At 45.4% G+C, this 19,278-nt stretch overlaps 1 protein-coding gene across 1 annotated transcript in view; it reads right to left on the reverse strand.

Moving 5' to 3' along the window:
• Window positions 1-19,278, reverse strand: part of LOC121569063 (collagen alpha-1(XI) chain) — a 97,456-nt gene that overhangs the window by 49,179 nt on the left and 28,999 nt on the right. The window contains exons 7-28 of the mRNA XM_041879682.2: window positions 18,203-18,322; window positions 17,940-18,059; window positions 17,697-17,750; window positions 17,438-17,479; window positions 17,233-17,295; window positions 16,166-16,240; window positions 13,781-13,864; window positions 13,626-13,682; window positions 13,342-13,395; window positions 12,845-12,898; window positions 12,521-12,574; window positions 11,607-11,660; window positions 11,380-11,433; window positions 8,249-8,293; window positions 5,095-5,148; window positions 4,923-4,967; window positions 4,577-4,630; window positions 4,321-4,365; window positions 2,851-2,904; window positions 2,317-2,361; window positions 1,795-1,848; window positions 943-987 (exon numbers count right to left, since the gene is read on the reverse strand). Coding sequence (XP_041735616.2) covers window positions 943-987; window positions 1,795-1,848; window positions 2,317-2,361; window positions 2,851-2,904; window positions 4,321-4,365; window positions 4,577-4,630; window positions 4,923-4,967; window positions 5,095-5,148; window positions 8,249-8,293; window positions 11,380-11,433; window positions 11,607-11,660; window positions 12,521-12,574; window positions 12,845-12,898; window positions 13,342-13,395; window positions 13,626-13,682; window positions 13,781-13,864; window positions 16,166-16,240; window positions 17,233-17,295; window positions 17,438-17,479; window positions 17,697-17,750; window positions 17,940-18,059; window positions 18,203-18,322 — 1,326 coding nt within the window. The remainder of the gene's footprint in view (window positions 1-942; window positions 988-1,794; window positions 1,849-2,316; window positions 2,362-2,850; window positions 2,905-4,320; window positions 4,366-4,576; window positions 4,631-4,922; window positions 4,968-5,094; window positions 5,149-8,248; window positions 8,294-11,379; window positions 11,434-11,606; window positions 11,661-12,520; window positions 12,575-12,844; window positions 12,899-13,341; window positions 13,396-13,625; window positions 13,683-13,780; window positions 13,865-16,165; window positions 16,241-17,232; window positions 17,296-17,437; window positions 17,480-17,696; window positions 17,751-17,939; window positions 18,060-18,202; window positions 18,323-19,278) is intronic.

A 19,278-nucleotide genomic window follows, 5' to 3' on the forward strand; every position in this document is an offset into this window, starting at 1 on the left:
AATATGGCCAGTTGAGCAACATCTGTAATATCAGTGCTCTCATCAATTGCAACCGAAAATGCAACAAATGACTTGACTTTGTGATTCATTTGGCTCTCCAAGTCTGCCGAGAGATCTGAAATTCTATCTGCGACAGTGTTTCTCTTTAGGCTAATGTTGGCAAAGGCCTGTCGCTTTTCAGGGCACACGATTTCTGCAGCCTTTAGCATGCATGTTTTCACGAACTCACCCTCAGAAAATGGCTTGGATCCTAACGCTATCTCATTAGCAATAAGGTAGCTAGCTTTCCCCGCTGCATCACTGACCTCTCGGCTACGGGTAAAAACAGACTGCTGTTTCTTCAGACCCACTAACAATTCATGTATCTTCTCTATTCTCAGTTGTCCTCGCAAATGGTTGTATTTTTCACCATGATGAGTCTCATAGTGGCGCCGAATATTATATTCCTTGAGCACTGAAACTTGCTGATTACACACCAAGCACACAGATTTCCCATTCCCTTCTGTGAATAAATATGAATCAGTCCATTTTTCTTGGAAAACTCTGCACTCTGTGTCAACTTTTCTCCTTTTTGACAAAGACATTTTGGTAATGTGGGTAATTTTGACAACAAGAGCTTAATAACGATAAGGCAAGATCGGCAGATGGCGCATTCTGGGCGCGTTGCTGTCACGTGCTGTTTATTTCAGGATCTCTCGTTATTTCAGTGCGAACTCTGCTGGACAAATTTGGAATATCTGTTCCTTTAAAAAAAAAAATGGACGTCGTCTCGCGGGCCGGATTGAACCATCTGGCGGGCCGGTTCTGGCCCGCGGGCCGTATGATTGACATCCCTGCTTTACAGTATCTGACATTGAGACAACTGGTACTGTGACTGTGAGTAATCACGTCTATTCTTCTAGTTTTACAGCAGAATTACTGTAAAAATGACTATTTTCTCACCTTTTCTCCTTTACTCCCCTTCAGACCTCTCACTCCATCAGCTCCCTGTGAAACAGAGACATTCAAATACAAATAGAATCAGAACAGGCCACAATATCACTGATGATCACCATTCAAGACGATACTGTACTACTGTACTGTATTCATAAGTAAATAAAAGTACTATCAACAGCACACCTATTGTAAGAAACATCATGATTTGACCCTGGAGAATGACTTATGAATGATGATTGATTTGCTCTTAACCTGTCACTGCCCTGCTATTGACCAGTTATTGACCATCTATTAACGATTGTAGCCGAGGACAGCGTGCGCCTTAACGGCAGTGACCTAGAGGTGGAATACTGCTGGTGTGAATATTACTTTGAGTGAGTAGACAGCCCCAGCCATGATGCAACACCACAACCTATCCCCTCAAGGCACAATTTGAATTCCATGTGCATACGCTAAATTCACACACATGCATGTACACGAGTATATACACACCCACCCACCCACACGCAACCACCCACCCACCCATACGCACCCTCACGCACACACACACACAAACACCCACACCCACAATCCCACCCCCCCACACATAAACACGTTCCTCTCTCCTACAACATTGTAATTTCTACTGTCCATAAATGTTATTCCCACTGTCATTAGATCTCCTCCCGAGAATAAACCTGCTCTCTCTGAACCTGTCAACTGTCAAACACACACTCACACACACTCCCACAACATGTCCATCACAGGTAGATAGATACACACTAGAGAGATTGAAATGTCTGAGGGAATGGCTATCTCTCTAAGCATGGTACCTTTGAGGACATTTCAACCGTGATCATTACATAGCATCTGACTCACCTTGACACCGCGAGTCCCTGGATAACCAACAGGCCCTTGGGCTCCAGACAAACCCTGTATGACAAAACAACATCAGGATTCATCTGTCTGAAAAGCACTATCCATTATACAGATGCTAGTGAGCAATTGTATAGGGCTAATGTAGTCAATTCACACAATGTCAATAAGTGCTTTTGACCGGACAATGACGATGAGTGTACTTTATGATAATTACGATATCACTGATGAGCGTAATGGAGGGATGTGATTGCGCAATGACGATGACATTGTTAAAATACAATGATGAAAAGGATGAGTCAACATGAGTGAGCGCACAATGATGATGATGATGACAGTGAGCTAATGTGGACAAACATTATTATAATGGGAGTGGAATGGAGTGTCCGATGACAATGCATTAAACGAATGCGATATGAGAATTATGATGAGTGAACGTGATTGGATAATAGGGATGTTCATATGACAGAACAGTGGTATGATGACCCAGGCAGGTCTGGTCTAACGGTCTGTACTGTAACTCACATTGAGCCCCTTCTCTCCTGGAGGGCCTTCTCTTCCTGGATGGCCCTGCACACATTGAACAGATATAGCATATTAGAAGCCTTATAATAAGACATTATAAAGGCTCACACATGTTTATAACAAGTAATACAGCATTGTACCAGCCGGCGGTACTTTACTATTATAACTATCCACAGATTTCCATGGCTGTTTAGAAAAAATCAATGGAGCTTGATAGACAGTGCAAAGCAAAGTGAATACAGTACAATGTATAGAGAGAGAGGGACTTGGAGGAGGGTGATGTGTCTATAGAACATTCAATTATACATTAATCATAAAACCTATTCACTACTATGTAAACCATATGGATGTAAGAGTTTAGCTAAGCCCTTTTGTAAACAGATCCTTCCTTCATTCATAGAGCTAATTGAAATACTGCATTGGAGCACTTTCCCAATGCCTTCTGTTCTACCCTGCTGGTGGAGAAGAGGTAGAGCACCCTGGTAAGGTCAGTACTATCAGTGCTGCTGAGAGGAATCAGATGGATGTACTTACAGAAGGGCCATCGATGCCAGGGAGTCCCTGCATCCCACCCTTCCCCTGGGGACCCTGTAGGGGACAGAGACAGATCATGAGTGGTGAAACTTACTGTATATACACATAAATCTCAAGGGTAACAACCAAGCTACAACAACGTGATATTGGGTCTTAAAATATGGTGACATTTAATTCTTAAATCACCTGAATATCTGTATGTGTTTTTGACTATGAATTGCCTCTAGCTCAGCCATACTCAACAGGTGGACCGCGGTCCGGATCCGGAAGCAGAACGGGGTCAATACGAACCGCGGGAACCGACTCAGTCGAGCTTTCAATTTATTAATGTGGTTGAGAGTTGTAACAGTAAAATGCACAAGGTAGTGCATGGGAAGTTTTCCTCTTGTTATGTCATTCACTGACATACATTAGAGAGCCATTTCTAACATGTCAGAAATGTACAGTTGATCAACTAGCCCATGTTAGCTAGGTAGGTATGTTAGGCTAACCAGCTATCTAAATCTTGTAGTTATCATGGCCAGAAGATGTGCCCATGGGGGCCTCCATTGATTTTGTTGACTCACTCAGGTATCATATGAACACATTTAAGACATGGCAAAATGTGTAGAATTGCAGGAAATTTGCTTTAAAACTGCAACATTTTCTCTCTGCCCCATGGCAAAATGTGTAGAAGAATTGCAGGGAAATGTTGTTAAAAACTGCTAAATGTTCTTTCCACCATCAAGAGGGGAGTGAACAGTCTGGGGTCATATCGGTCGCGACTTGGGAGGTGGGGGTTTGTTACTACGCCGATAAAGACAATATCCATCCGGACCTTTACCACCTTGGAAATGTGTGTAACCAGACCTTCTCAAATAGTAGTTGAGTACCCCTGCTCTAGTGTGAGGAGAATCTGGTGTGTGATAGCACAGCACTGACTCCCTGCCTGCCTGTGTGTGTGTTCCAGTGTGTGTTTCTTGGATATGAATTTCCTGTCAAGTGTCCTCTGTAGTCTGAATAGGAGCCAGGAGCCAGGAGTGGCTGGTACTGTGTCACGTCCTGGCCTATAGAACTCTAGCTAGTTTGGTCAGGGTGTGAATATTCTAGGTTTGTATTTCTATGTTTGGCCAGGTGTGGTTCCCAATCAAAGGCAGCTGTTGCTCGTTGTCTCTGATTGGGGATCATACTTAGGCAGCCAGTTTTCCTGCCTGTGTTGTGGGATTTTGTTGTGTTCCTGTTTAGGCTTGTGTGTTAGCCCTTTGGACCGTCACGGTTAAGTTTGTTATTTTGGTAACTGTGTCGTGTGTTTATTAGTTAAATAAACATGTACGCCTTTCACGCTGCACCTTGGTCCGACCCTTCTCTTAACGTACGTGACATACTGGGTGACAACGTTCAAGCCAGCCAGCCTCCCCTGGGGGCGGAGCTGATAGCGGTCACAAGATCAGGGCTTTAAATCTGAATTGAAGAGAGAGGCATGGTGCCTACCTTCTCTCCTGGCAGGCCGATGGGACCCTGAGAACCAGGCAGGCCCTGGACCAGAACAAAGCATTAATCAGGTTAGGTATCACAGAGTGAGAGGACTGGGAAGTCAGATTGGAGTGTGTGTGTGAGAGAGAGAGTGAGAGAGAGAGAGAGAGAAAGGAGAGAGCGAGAGAGAGAGAGAGTTGAGACTATGTTTGTATGGATTATGTTTTTGACAACATGTTGTTGTGTGTTGACATTGTGTGAGGTTGTGGGTTACCTGTAATCCAGGATTTCCTTGTTGACCGTTGGGCCCTGTCTCTCCAGGTGGCCCCTGAGACAAAACAACAACAAGCATCACACACACTTTCTCTTCACACAACCCTGACCACATGGACAGAGCCCCTCATGCTAGGAATCCTAAACAGGGTCATGGGACTGCTATTCCACTGTGGTCAATGCTTTTTAAGCTGTGTTTACTTTAATCAATTAAAGTCACTCAAATTCCACAGGTCTGGTTGTGTTTCTAAACACCATCTTTAGAAAGCTTTCATTCACCCATTATAGTCATCATGGATCAACTGTCATGAAAACTACAAGTCCCAAGTTAAGTAAAAAATACTGACCAGGTTGCCCTTTGACCCTTGAACTCCATCCACACCTGTAATACCCTGGAAGAGACAGACAGCTAATCAGGTGTAACTGTATTTGATGTTATCTATGAATGTCAGACTGGTTTGAAGGGTGTTAAATTGTTCATTGGAACAGCATTAAGGTGAAGGTGGGATGTTGACTTACTGGCTGTCCAAGTGGCCCAGGTGACCCTCTGGGTCCGACAAGTCCTCTGGCACCCTAGAGTCAAACACAGCACACTGATCAATATTGTATCAGGTTCATATCAGCTCATGTGTATATATACATCCTCAAATTATGACTGAAATATAGGTACAGTATATATACAGTGCCTTCGAAATTGAGCTCAGGTGCATCCTGTTTCCATTGATCATCCTTGAGATGTTTCTACATCTTGATTGGAGTCCACCCGTGGTAAATTCAATTGATTGGACATGATTTGGAAAGGCACACACCTGTCTATATAAGGTCCCACAGTTGACAGTGCATGTCAGAGCAAAAACCAAGCCATGAGGTCGAAGGAATTGTCCGTAGAGCTCCGAGACAGGATTGTGTCGAGGCACAGATCTGGGGAAGGGTACCAAAACATTTCTGCAGCATTGAAGGTCCCCAAGAACACAGTGGTCTCCATTATTCTTAAATGGAAGAAGTTTGGAACCACCAAGACTCTTCCTAGAGCTGGCCGCCCGGCCAAACTGAGCAATCGGGGGAGAAGGGCCTTGGTCAGGGAGGTGACCAAGAACCCGATAGTCACTCTGACAGAGCTCCCGAGTTCCTCTATGGAGATGGGAGAACCTTTCAGAAGGACAACCATCTCTGCAGCACTCCACCAATCAGGCCTTTATGGTAGAGTGGCCAGATGGAAGCCACTCCTCAGTAAAAGGCACATGACAGCCCGCTTGGAGTTTGCCAAAATGTACCTAAAGATTCTCAGACCATGAGAAACAAGATTCTCTGGTCTGATGAAACCAAGATTGAACTCTTTGGCCTGAATGCCAAGCGTCACTTCTGGAGGAAACCTGGCACCATCCCTACGGTGAAGCATGGTGGTAGCAACCTCATGCTGTGTGGATGTTTTTCATCGGCAGGGACTGGAAGACTAGTCAGGATCGAGGCAAAGATGGACAATACCCTGTCGTTCTCCGCTAACATCAAGGCGGTGACCCGATCCTGTAGGTTCATGCTCTACAACATTCGGAGAGTACGACCCTGCCTTACACAGGAAGCGGCACAGGTCCTAATCCAGGCACTTGTAATCTCCCGTCTGGATTACTGCAACTTGCTGTTGGCCGGGCTCCCTGCCTGTGCCATTAAACCCCTACAACTCATCCAGAATGCCGCAGCCCGTCTGGTGTTCAACCTTCCCAAGTTCTCTCACGTCACCCCGCTCCTCCGCACACTCCACTGGCTTCCAGTTGAAGCTCGCATCTGCTACAAGACCATGGTGCTTGCCTACGGAGCTGTGAGGGGAACGGCACCTCCGTACCTTCAGGCTCTGATCAGTCCCTACACCCAAACGAGAGCACTGCGTTCATCCACCTCTGGCCTGCTGGCTCCCCTACCTCTGCGGAAGCATAGTTCCCGCTCAGCCCAGTCAAAACTGTTCGCTGCTCTGGCACCCCAATGGTGGAACAAGCTCCCCTCACGACGCCAGGACAGCGGAGTCACTCACCACCTTCCGGAGACATTTGAATACCTGGGACCCCCCTCCCCCCAAAATAATTAAAAAAATAAAAAAATAAACATTGTAAAGTGGTTATCCCACTGGCTATAAGGTGAATGCACCTATTTGTAAGTCGCTCTGGATAAGACCGTCTGCTAAATGACGTAAATGTAAAAATGAACGGAGCAAAGTACAGAGAGATCCTTGATGAAAACCTGCTCCAGAGCACTCAGGACCTCAGACTGGGGTGAATGTTCATCTTCCAACAGGACAACGACCCTAAGCACACAGCCAAGACAACACAGGAGTGGCTTCGGGACAAGTCTCTGAATGTCCTTGAGTGGCCTAGCCAGAGCCCGGACTTGAACTGAATTGAACATCTCTGGAGAGACCTGAAAATAGCTGTGCATAACACTCCTCATCCAACCTGACAGAGCCTGAGAGGAACTGCAGAGAAAAATGGGAGAAACTCCCCAAATACAGGTGTGCCAAGCTTGTATCCTACCCAAGAAGACTCAAGGCTGTAATCACTGCCAAAGGTGCTTCAACAAAGTACTGAGTAAAGGGTCTGAATACTTATGTAAATGTTATATTTCCGTTTTTCTTTGTATTATACATTTGCAAAAATTTCAGAAAAGCTGTTTTTGCTTTGTCATTATGGGGTATTGTGTGTAGATTGATGAGGGAAAAAATCAATTTAATCAATTTTAGAATAAGGCTGTAACGTAACAAAATGTGGAAAAAGTAAAGGGGTCTGAATACTTTCCGAATGCACTGTATGTGTGTATGTCTGTGTGTGTGAGTGTGTCTGTGTGTCTGAGGAAGAGCGAGTTAATGAGCCTGTGCGCATATGGGCAAGTGTGTATTTGTGTGAGAGTGAGTGTCTGTCTGTGAGGAGAGATGAAGCGGGTTGGGGGGTGTTTCTGTGTGTGTTGTTTTTGTCAACATCACTCTTTGCACACCGGCCAAGCCACCTGTTCCAAAGCTACATCTGTGATCTCCCTTGAAGTGATTGATATGGAAATATAATCATTCAGGCCAGGACTGAATCTCTTCTATCTCTCTCTCCCTTTCCCTCTCTCTCTAACTCACTCTTATCTCATTCACCACCCACTGAATTTCTATCTCACACCTCCCTCCCTCCCTCCCTCACTCCCTCCCACTTCCTCCTCTCTTCCCCTCTCTCTCTCATCCAAACCCCCAGTTCCTCTATTTCCCTGAGTCTCTGTAGTTTAAGGGCTCGAACCACCAATAGTGGTTGCCTGCGGAGAGTACTTGCGAACCAAGTGCAAACCGATTTTACATGTAGAATCTCACGAAAATGATATTTTCGCACAATTCTGACTCAGACGGCCTCAGCAGCGCGCTGAACGATCGGTAGACGATCGGTAGATCCCCATTCAGTGTGATGTGTGTGAGCCAGAACACACCCCTCCTAACATGTCTATTACAGCCCTCTATTTCTTTGTGCGCTGGGTGATCCATTTAGAGAGGCAGAGCCCCACTGGACCTCATCCTCACCTGCTGGGATAAAGATGGAGTGTGAATCGTAGACAATCAGCCTGGGCACACTGCGCACATAGAGCCGCCTGTTGGGTGGAGAAATGTGTGTGTGTGTAGAATGTGCCGATGCTGCATTTGGACGTGGTTACTCACAGGTTCACCGGGCTGTCCACTCGGCCCTAAGGGTCCATCTAAACCCTAAAAAATGACACAAGAGAAAGAGTCAACAGAGAGAGAATACTATCCTATCTTCATGTGCCTCTCTGTCCTATTAAAGAAATCAGTTGACTGACATATGTCTACATCATACATTACACGCATCCTCTATATATCCCCCCATTCACATAACTAACATGCCTTGTCCTGACCAGAATTCATCTTCAGTATCCTAAAAATAGTCTGAAACATACTTAATTTATAATCCTCTCTGGATTTAAATCATTGATATTTGCATTGCTTGTTGTTGTCTTAGTGAACTAAAGCCAGAACGACAGAAATGTATTAAAAATTCTAGGTTTTTCTATTTTATCTCAATGGTGAGTGCTTTGATCTGTGTGCTTTGCTCAACTATCGTAGGAGAATTTCCTCTACCGATCATGGTAATTGTGTCCTTCACTTTTACCTTGCCTCATGGAAAATGTTATCATACAGCAGACGCTCTTATCCAGAGCGACTTACAGTAGTGAGTGCATACATTTTCGTACTTTTTCATATAATATGTACACTACCAGTCAAAAGTTTGGACACACCTACTCATTCAAGGGTTTTTCTTTATTTTTACTATTTTTTACGTTGTAGAATAATAGTGAAGACATCAAAACTATGAAATAACACATATGGAATCATGTAGTAACCGAAAAAGTGTTAAATAAATCAAAATATATTTTAGATTCTTGAAATTACAACCTTTGCCTTGATGACAGCTTTGCACACTCTTGGCATTCTCTCAACCAACTTCATGAGGTAGTCACCTGGAATGCATTTCAATTAACAGGTGTGCCTTCTTAAAAGTTAATTTGTGGAATTTCTTTCCTTCTTAATGCATTTGAGCCAATCAGTTGGTGATGAAACTGGCTCTCATGAGGACCGCCACAGGAATGGAAGACCCAGCGTTACCTCTGCTGCGGAGGATAAGTTCAATAGAGTTACCAGCCTCAGAAATTGCAGCCCAAATAAATGCTTCACAGAGTTCAAGTCACAGACACATCTAAAACATCAACTGTTCAGAGGGGACTGTGTGAATCAGGCCTTCATGGTTGAATTGCTTCAAAGAAACCACTACTAAAGGACACCAATAAGAAGAAGAGACCTGCTTGGGCCAAGAAAAATGAGCAATGGACATTAGACCGGTGGAAATTTGTCCTAATTTGAGATTTTTGGTTCCAACCGGCATGTCTTCATGAGACGCAGTGTGGGTGAACGGATGATCTCCGCATGTGTAGTTCCCACCGTAAAGCATAGAGGAGGAGGTGTTATGGTGTGGGGGTGCTTTGCTGGTGACACTGTCCGTGATTTATTTAGAATTCAAGGCACACTTAACCAGCATGGCTACCACCACATTCTGCAGCGATACGCCATCCCATCTGGTTTGGGCTTAGTGGGACTATCATTTGTTTTTCAACAGGAAAATGACCCAAAACACCTCCAGGCTGTGTAAGGGCTATTTTAGAAGGAGAGTGATGGAGTGCTGCATTAGATGATCTGGCCTCCACAATCCCCGAACTCAACCCAATTGAGATGGTTTCGGATGAGTCGGACAGCAGAGTGAAGGAAAAGCAGTCAACAAGTGCTCAGCATATGTGGGAACTCCTTCAAGACTGTTGGAAAAGCATTCCAGGTGAAGCTGGTTGAGAGAATGCCAAGAGTGTGCAAAGCTGTCATCAAGGGCATCTCCGGCGCGGCTCACTCCTGGATTGCGTCCTACCTGACCGGTCGCTCCTACCAAGTGACGTGGCGAGAAGCTGTCTCCGCACCACGTGCTCTCACCACTGGTGTCCCCCAGGGCTCAGTTCTAGGCCCTCTCCTTTTCTCCCTATACACCAAGTCACTTGGCTCTGTCATATCCTCACATGGCCTTTCCTATCATTGCTACGCTGACGATACACAACTAATCTTCTCCTTTCCCCCTTCTGATAACCAGGTGGCGAATCGCATCTCTGCATGTCTGGCAGACATATCAGTATGGATGACGGATCACCACCTCAAGCTGAACCCTGGCAAGACGGAGCTGCTCTTCCTCCCGGGGAAGGACTGCCCATTCCATGATCTCGCCATCACGGTTGACAACTCCGCTGTGTCCTCCTCCCAGAGTGCGAAGAGCCTAGGCGTGACCCTGGACAACACCCTGTCGTTCTCCGCCAACATCAATTTGAAGCTCGCATCCGCTACAAGACCATGGTGCTTGCCTATGGAGCAGTGAGGGGAACGGCACCTCCGTACCTTCAGGCTCTGATCAGTCCCTACACCCAAACGAGGGCATTGCGTTCATCCACCTCTGGCCTGCTGGCTCCCCTTCCTCTGCGGAAGCATAGTTCCCGCTCAGCCCAGTCAAAACTGCTCGCTGCTCTGGCACCCCAATGGTGGAACAAGCTCCCTCACGACGCCAGGACAGCGGAGTCACTCACCACCTTCCGGAGACATTTGAAACCCCACCTCTTTAAGGAATACCTGGGATAGGAATACCCCCCCCCCAAATTGTAAAGTGTACCCCCCAAATTGTAAAGTGGTTATCCCACTGGCTATAGGGTGAACGCACCAATTTGTGAGTCGCTCTGGCTAAGAGCGTCTGCTAAATGACGTTAATGTGCCCTTGAGCAAGGCACTTAACCCTAATTGCTCCTGTAAGTCGCTCTGGATAAGAGCGTCTGCTAAATGACTAAAATGTAAATGTAAATGTAAGGCAAAGGGTGGCTATTTGAAGAATCTTAAATATAAAATATATTTTGATTTGTTTAACACTTTTTTGGTTACTACATGATTCCATATGTGTTATTTCATAGTTTTGATTTCTTCACTATTATTCTACAATGCAGAAAATAATACAAATAAAGAAAAACCCTTGAATGAGTAGGTGTCTCCAAACTTTTGACTGGTACTGTATGTACCTTTATGTTATACAGAACAGTATGTGGCTCTGGTTTCAACATGCAGCACACATAGAAATGGAATTCAAATTCTATGGCTGCCCATGGGGTCCATGTTTTCTGGACTTTGCTGAAGGGGATGTTGGTTGTGGTTACACAGCAGGGTCCTATAGCACATTAATGGTTACTTTTTGTCCTCACCTTTTCTCCTGGCTCTCCATCAGGCCCATGTGGTCCAGGCTTCCCTCTCTCCCCCTAGGAGAAAATACATTATATACTGTGTAAGGCATATGAAGACTTGATGTTCAATGCCATTAAACACATCAGCAGTCACAAATACTTCCCACACATAAATGTTAAACATGCACACAGTCTCAGGCAGAAAGAAAGACAGACAGTAGAGACTTGGGTTGCTAGTCCTCACTCACTCTGTGGCCCTTGTTTCCTGGGAGACCTGGCAGTCCGTCAAAGCCTCTGTCCCCCTGAGGATAAATAGACCCAAGAGCATGAGATAGAGACATAGTTACAACACACACACATACATACACACACACAAACACACACAAGATCGAGATGCCGTCCCCGTGGACTCTCCCATCTGGCAGTGTGTTATTAGCTCTGACTGGGAACAGTGTGTGTGTGTGTGTGTGTGTGTGTGTGTGTGTGTGTGTGAACAGCAGTGTCTTTATCAGAACAGTGTTTTAGCACAAAACAGGACAGAACAGCTAATACTCTGGCTTCCGTGTGTGTGTGTGTGTGTGTGTGTGTGTGTGTGTGTGTGTGTGTGTGTGTGTGTGTGTGTGTGTGTGTGTGTGTGTGTGTGTGTGTGTGTGTGTGTGTAGTGTCTCTGGCTGGGACTGGGAGCCCAGAGTATTAGCTGTTCTGTCCTGTTCTGGAACCATGTTCTGACAGATAAAGACACTGCTGTCCTGTCAGAGACTATCAGGGTAGCGACATTTATTTACCAAGCTCTTCCTGCAGCTGTAAACTATTGAATCGCTGGCGTGGTTAATATGTCTAATAAACTTAGTCTCAGATCCTCTGATAGCTCTAGGGTTATTTAGCAAGTGAAAATTAAGACTTCCTTTGACAATTATTGTGGAATCATTCATTCGTTCACGATTCTGTTGCTAACTCGCACAAGAACATACACTAAATTGGATCACTCAGATGAACTGCCAGACACACCAATAGTACAGTTCATTCCAAAACAAACTATCCACTGTGCAGGTACAGTACACTACACACAAACAAACTTGAGTAGCGGAGGTTCTGCCTTAACACAATTTACTTCGATTTTCACCCACTGCACTGTGATGAATTGTGATTTTAGGGAGCTTACTTTTCCTCCGATCTCCCCCGGTGCTCCGCGACCTCCATCCGTTCCAGCCCGGCCCTAGGAGAGGACACACATACAGAGTTAAACAGCCATCTGCCAGGGATACAGGTCACCCTAACACTCATAACACACACACTACAACTGACACTACTGTCAATGAAGGGACAGGTAAGGTGAGAGAGAGAGAAAATATTTGTTGTATTAACAGTTGGTTGTATCTGATCAAGGAGTACAACAACAGTTCAGAACATCTGTATAGAGTTACAGTCCACAGTTTGGTTTCTGGAGCATGACGACAATATCACATAGCTCACTAAGAAGTCTCACCCTCTTTCCTAACTTCCCATTGAGTCCTGGAGGGCCTGGAACACCACGGGGACCCTGAGAAAGAATAGATGGAGAGGGGTTGGAGGAGGAGAGAGAGAGAGAAAAAAATAATAGATGGAGAGAGAGGGGGAGGAGGAGGAGAGAGAGAGATTAGACAGAGAGAGGGGGAGGAGGAGGAGAGAGAGAGAATAGACAGAGAGAGGGGGAGGAGGAGGAGAGAGAGAATAGACAGAGAGAGGGGGGAGGAGGAGGAGAGAGAGAGAATAGACAGAGAGAGGGGGAGGAGGAGGAGAGAGAGAATAGACAGAGAGAGGGGGAGGAGGAGGAGAGAGAGAGAATAGACAGAGAGAGGGGGGGAGGAGGAGAGAGATGAAGAGAGAGGGGGGGAGGGAGACAGAGAGAGGGACAGTGAGAGAGTGAGACCAGTAGGATACATCAAAATCTAAATGGACCTTGACTGCTCTGTGGTAGCAAGTCAAAATAGTATATCCTCTTACCCTTGGGCCATGTTCTCCAGCATCACCTTTAAGTCCAGAGGAACCAGTAAGACCCTAAACACAGAGAGGAAAGACAGTCAAACCAAACAAGGAAATATAAAGAATAGCCTGTTAAGTCACAGTAGTGATGATCAGATTGCTGATTGTTTGTATGTGCATGGAGACAAAAGGGGCTTTGTTTAATGTGGTTGTGGTGGACTGTAGACAGGATGTTAGATGTAGATAGAAGATAAAGGTAGAAGTTAAGTTTGTGGCTTATGGTTCAAGCTAGGTGGGTATCCTACCAGTGGGCCTGGTCGCCCTGTAAGACCCAATGGACCTGGAGGTCCCTTCAACGACATCTGGAATAAACAAGGGTAAGATAAGTCAAGGCTAATATCTAATGTAAAAGGAATAATGATGCTACAGGTTACAGCAGTAGTGGCCAGGTGGACGTTACCTTGGTCTGCTGCAGGATGGCCTGAGCCTGAGCCTCCTGGGCTGACACCACAGGCCCCTTCTGAGAATCACCACCATGTTGGAACTACAAGAGAAAGGAGTAGAGTGATAAACCTAAATACATGCAGTATAAGTCCTTCTCTCCCCCTCTCTCTGTCATCATGAAGTGCTTTGAGAGACTAGTCAAGGATCATATCACCTCTACCTTACCTGTCACCCAAGACCCACTTCAATTTGCTTACCGCCCCAATAGATCCACAGACGATGCAATCGCCATCACACTGCACACTGCCCTATCCCATCTGGACAAGAGGAATACCTATGTAAGAATGCTGTTCATTGACTATAGCTCAGCATTCAACACCATAGTACCCTCCAAGCTCATCATTAAGCTCGAGGCCCTGGGTCTGAACCCCGCCCTGTGCAACTGGGTCCTGGACTTCCTGAGGGGCCGCCCCCAGGTGGTGAAGGTAGGAAATAGCATCTCCACTTCGCTGATCCTCAACACTGGGGCCCCACAAGGGTGCGTGCTCAGCCCCTTCCTGGACTCCCTGTTCACCCATGACTGCGTGGCCAAGCACGCCTCCAACTCAATCATAAAGTTTGTAGACGACACAACAATAGTAGGCTTGAGTACCAACAATGACGAGACCGCCTACAGGGAGGAGGTGAGGGCTCTGGGAGTGTGGTGCCAGGAAAATAACCTCTCACTCAACATAAAAAAAACAAAGGAGATGATCGTGGACTTCAGGAAACAGCAGAGGGTGCACCCCCCTATCCACATCGACGGGACCACAGTGGAGAAGGTGGAAAGCTTCAAGTTCCTTGGCGTACACATCACCGACAAACTGAAATGGTCCACCTACGCAGACAGTGTGGTGAAGAAGGCGCAACAGAGCCTCTTCAACCTCAGGAGGCTGAAGAAATTCGGCTTGGCACCTAAAACCCTCACAAACTTTTACAGATACACAACTGAGAGCATCCTGTCGGGCTGTATCACCGCCTGGTATGACAACTGCAACGCCCACAACCGTAGGGCTCTCCAGAGGGTGGTGCGGCCTGCCGAACGCATTCCCGGGGGCAAACTACCCGCCCTCCAAGACACATACAGCACCCGATGTCACAGGAAGGCCAGAAAGATCATCAAGGACATCAACCACCCGAGCCACTGCCTGTTCACCCCGCTATCACCCAGAAGGCGAGGTCAGTACAGGTGCATCAAAGCTGGGACAGAGAGAATGAAATACAGCTTCTATCTCAAGGCCATGAGACTGTTAAATAGCCATCACTAGCACATTAGAGGCTGCTGCTGCCTATTGAAATCACTGGCCACTTTAATGATGTTTACATATCTTGCACTACTCATCTCATATGTATATACTGCATTCTATTCTATAATATTCTACTGTATCTTAGTCCATGCTGCTCTGTCATCGCTTGTCCATATATGTATATATTCTTAAATTCCATTCCTTACTAGTTTTGTGTGTATTGAGTATATGTTGTGAAATTGTTAGATATTACTTGTTAGATATTACTGCACTGTCGGAGCTAGAAGCACAAGCATTTCGCTACACCCGCTATAACATCTGCTAAACACGTGTATGTGACAAATACAATTTGATTTGATTTGATTTGATTTTAATACACAGCATAGATTTCATCTGGCCTCATCAGCATTCAATCTCACAGCTCCACCTAGTGGCTCAGAGCTGTTACTGCCCTGCCTCAGGACAGCATCACATACTGTACGGTGAATCCCCCCCCCCCTACCAACTCGCTAGGAGGGCTCTCCGTTTTCACGTGTTGCTGACGAAACTCTGAGGGTGACATCCAGAGAGTGACGATGGGATCAATAAACCCATCAACTTTGGGACACACTCCTGACTTGAATGATGTAATTCATGTTCCACAAAGCAAGCATGAAATTCAAATGAACAAATCCCCCCTGTTGTTTTACAATATATAAACCTCAGTAACAGTTAAAAATGTAATTTGGGAAGTATTTAATCATGTGTCAAGTCTCGAAATCAGACAAAACAAATGTACGTGGCATATAATCAGGCACGCATTTCCATTATTTGTATGAAATTGCACAAACTCCAAACATATCGCAGTGTGTGTCAGGATAGTACTTCGCTCTGAAGCCTGCAGCCTTGCTGGTTCGGTCGAAGTGGCTATCTGAGGGTCTAATTAGCCCCTACACCCTCGATAATTTTCACTCCCTCAGCTTTGGGACACTTGGGGGAGGCACACGTGAACGCGCAAATTGAGGGCAGAGGGGAAGGGAGTGATTTGGGATTCAGCCATAGTCAATGGGAACTGAATATGAGTGTGTGTTCAAATGAGGGAAGTTTAAATAAAGAGAGTTTTATCTCATTCTTACTGGTAACATCAGCATGGTTCCTGGAGGACCAGGTATCCCATCAACCCCAGCTAAACCAGGACGCCCTGGAGGACCCTGAGAGACAGAGGGAGAGAGAGAGGGAGGATTTTAATCATGACTGTATGAGTGTGTATACAGTGAACAACACAAGTATGTACAGTATAGGCCTGTAAGTGGGAGTGTTCCAGTGTGTACATAACGCTAAACAGACGAGAATGAGCCCTACAATCCAATCTCTGTTAAAACAACCTCTGCCTCATTTCCAGAGGGCATGTTACTCACTCTCAGGTTCATATCAATTAGCTTGTCTCTAGAGAGGGGGGGGAACAGCTAATGATTTTCTGCTTGATGCCCCTATCGAAAGCCTAATGTACAATTAAGCACCTCATAAAGAATTTGAGGTATGAGCTAATCCCAAACTGTCAATCACCTAGACTCTCTGCAGCAGAGACGAAGGCCTTTGTCTCAATAGGAACATTATTATAGTATCTGTCACACTGAGAATACTGTTGTATACTGCAAGGCATAAAAAACTATGAAGATGAAATAATGTAGACAGGCAGGATTATGGAACACTGTTTTTACATTTGTTTCAGATCTGCTTTGAAAGAAGAAAGAGCTTGTTTGATGATCTGATTTGATGTGTTTGATTTAAGGTAAAACTGATTTAGAAGACCTCCATGTTTTTCTCCTACAACAACATCGTTAAAAATCCTTTAGATCACTAGAGACGACTGAGCATCTGTTGGTTTGTGTCTGTGGGAGTGAGGCTGTGTTCAGGGAGGGAACACAAACACACAAAGGCACGCACACAGACACACACACACACATTTCAACAGAGTGAATTAGGTCAAACCCACACATGAGTCATCACCAGTCCCTTAGTCCCTTAAGCTCAGTAAGGTTACGGTCAAGACCACAGTGAGGTCACAGCATCCCTGACCTGTTTGTGTAGGTCGTGGTCATGGTCAAACCCAGAGCACAGTCCCTGTGGACCCTGACTATGGTCATACTGTCCCTGAGGACAGTCCACTATGGGTCAATACTCCACGGAGGAGGATACTCACCAAATCACCTGGGTCTCCACTGGGTCCTCGGGGGCCCATTGATCCTGGTCCGCCTGGAAGACCCTGGAGAATAAACACACAGTCAATCAGCACTGGTCCATAGTATCAATATGGGCAGTAAAGTGGAGTGATAGTTATGAAGTAGTATTAATGTAATATCAATGTAATATGATGTAGTGGTAATGACTGGGAGCAGGGGTCTTACCTCTGGTCCTGGGGGGCCGGCTGGTCCCTCCACCAGTGTACCCTGTACAACATCATACAGATATGACAATGGCATATAAACACATACAGTATATACCAGAGATATTTCAACATAAAGACATAAATACTCCATATAGTCTTTATAGATTCATAAAGATTACATGACAAAACACCGACTTAAAATAAAATCCTAAAATAAAATATTAAGGGCCTAAAATTGATTTACATGAGCAAAATTCTGTCTGAATACTCAAGCTCACCGGTTCAACAATGGCAGGCTCCCCCTTCTCTCCTTTCAGTGCTCTGACACTGGCCTGAGGCACAGACAGACACAGACAGACAGACAGACAGACAGACAGACAGACAGACAGACAGACAGACATATGAACAGACATGTTAGGTGATTGATTACTTACTGTATGTACAGTAGTTGTAGGTCAGGTACAGGAGTCTCAGCAGTCTCTGAGTGAATACACTTTAACTGTATGAATGGTGAGGCCTACCTCTCCATCCCAGGTATCAGCCCCCTCTCTCTCTGCAAAGCCATATCCGTCTTCGTAGGTCTCATACTCTTCATACTCCTGGTTCTCTGTCTCGTTACTTATGTCCTCGTACTCTACAATCTACGAGTCCATACAACATGACAGTAAATCACATGATCCAATGACCACATTAATGACTGAGCTGCTACAGAACATGATGGTGGTGCTAACACTGAGCTTCACCGTATGAACACACAGTATATCAAATTCTCAATTCAACTGACCTCATACCCGCTGATATTGGGACCCATTGTTACCATGGAGACTTCGAGGTCATCGTACAGCTCGCCGTAGAAGTTTTCGTCGAACTCCTCCATCTGGGGCTTTTTGTCCGGCCTCTCCTCCTGCACAAGGCCAGAGGGTTTAAGGTCAGAGCCATGGTAACAGAAACCATGGAGACACTGGGCAACATTATGGTCTGTCTGTCTGCCCAGTCCACTGAGTTTGCCAGCGCCTCCATTTTACACAGTCTATCATAGCGTACAGTTTGCTAAGCTAGTTAGCAGCACAGGTGTCGGTTATGGGAATAGGCAGGTTATACATGTAGCAAGCCTCAGTGTTTTATTAATCATCCTATGGTGATGGAATATTTCACAACCAGGTAGTGATGGCAGCATGACATGGATTGTGACAGCCATTACAGCGAGAGCATGAAAATCAGCAAATGTAGCAAAGTAGCAAAAGTAGCAAAATATAAGCTTTAGAGACTTCTATCATGGGGACTTTCTTTGACCTACAGTTGAAGTCGGAAGTTTATATACACTTAGGTTGGAGTCATTAAAACTAGTTTTTCAACCACTCCACAAATTTCTTCTTAACAAACTATAGTTTTGGCAAGTCGGTTAGGACATCTACTTTGTGCATGACACAAGTAATTTTTCCAACAATTGTTTACAGACAGATTATTTCACTTAGAATTCACTGTATCACAATTCCAGTGGGTCAGAAGTTTACATACACTAAGTTGACTGTGCCTTTAAACAGCTTGGAAAATTCCAGAAAATGATGTCATGGCTTTAGAAGCTTCTGATAGGCTAATTGACATCATTTGAGTCCGATACCGACATAACCTGAAAGGCCGCTCAGCAAGGAAGAAGCCACTGCTCCAAAACCGCCATAAAAAAGCCAGACTACGGTCTGCAACTGCACATGTGGACAAAGGTCGTACTTTTTGGAGAAATGTCCTCTGGTCTGATGAAACAAAAATAGAACTGTTTGGCCATAATGACCATCGTTATGTTTGGAGTTTGGTGGCAGCATCATGCTGTGGGGGTGCTTTGCTGCAGGAGGGACTGGTGCA

This window comes from Coregonus clupeaformis, unplaced genomic scaffold (assembly GCF_020615455.1).
Source record: "Coregonus clupeaformis isolate EN_2021a unplaced genomic scaffold, ASM2061545v1 scaf0057, whole genome shotgun sequence".
NCBI classification, from domain to species: Eukaryota; Metazoa; Chordata; class Actinopteri; order Salmoniformes; family Salmonidae; genus Coregonus; species Coregonus clupeaformis.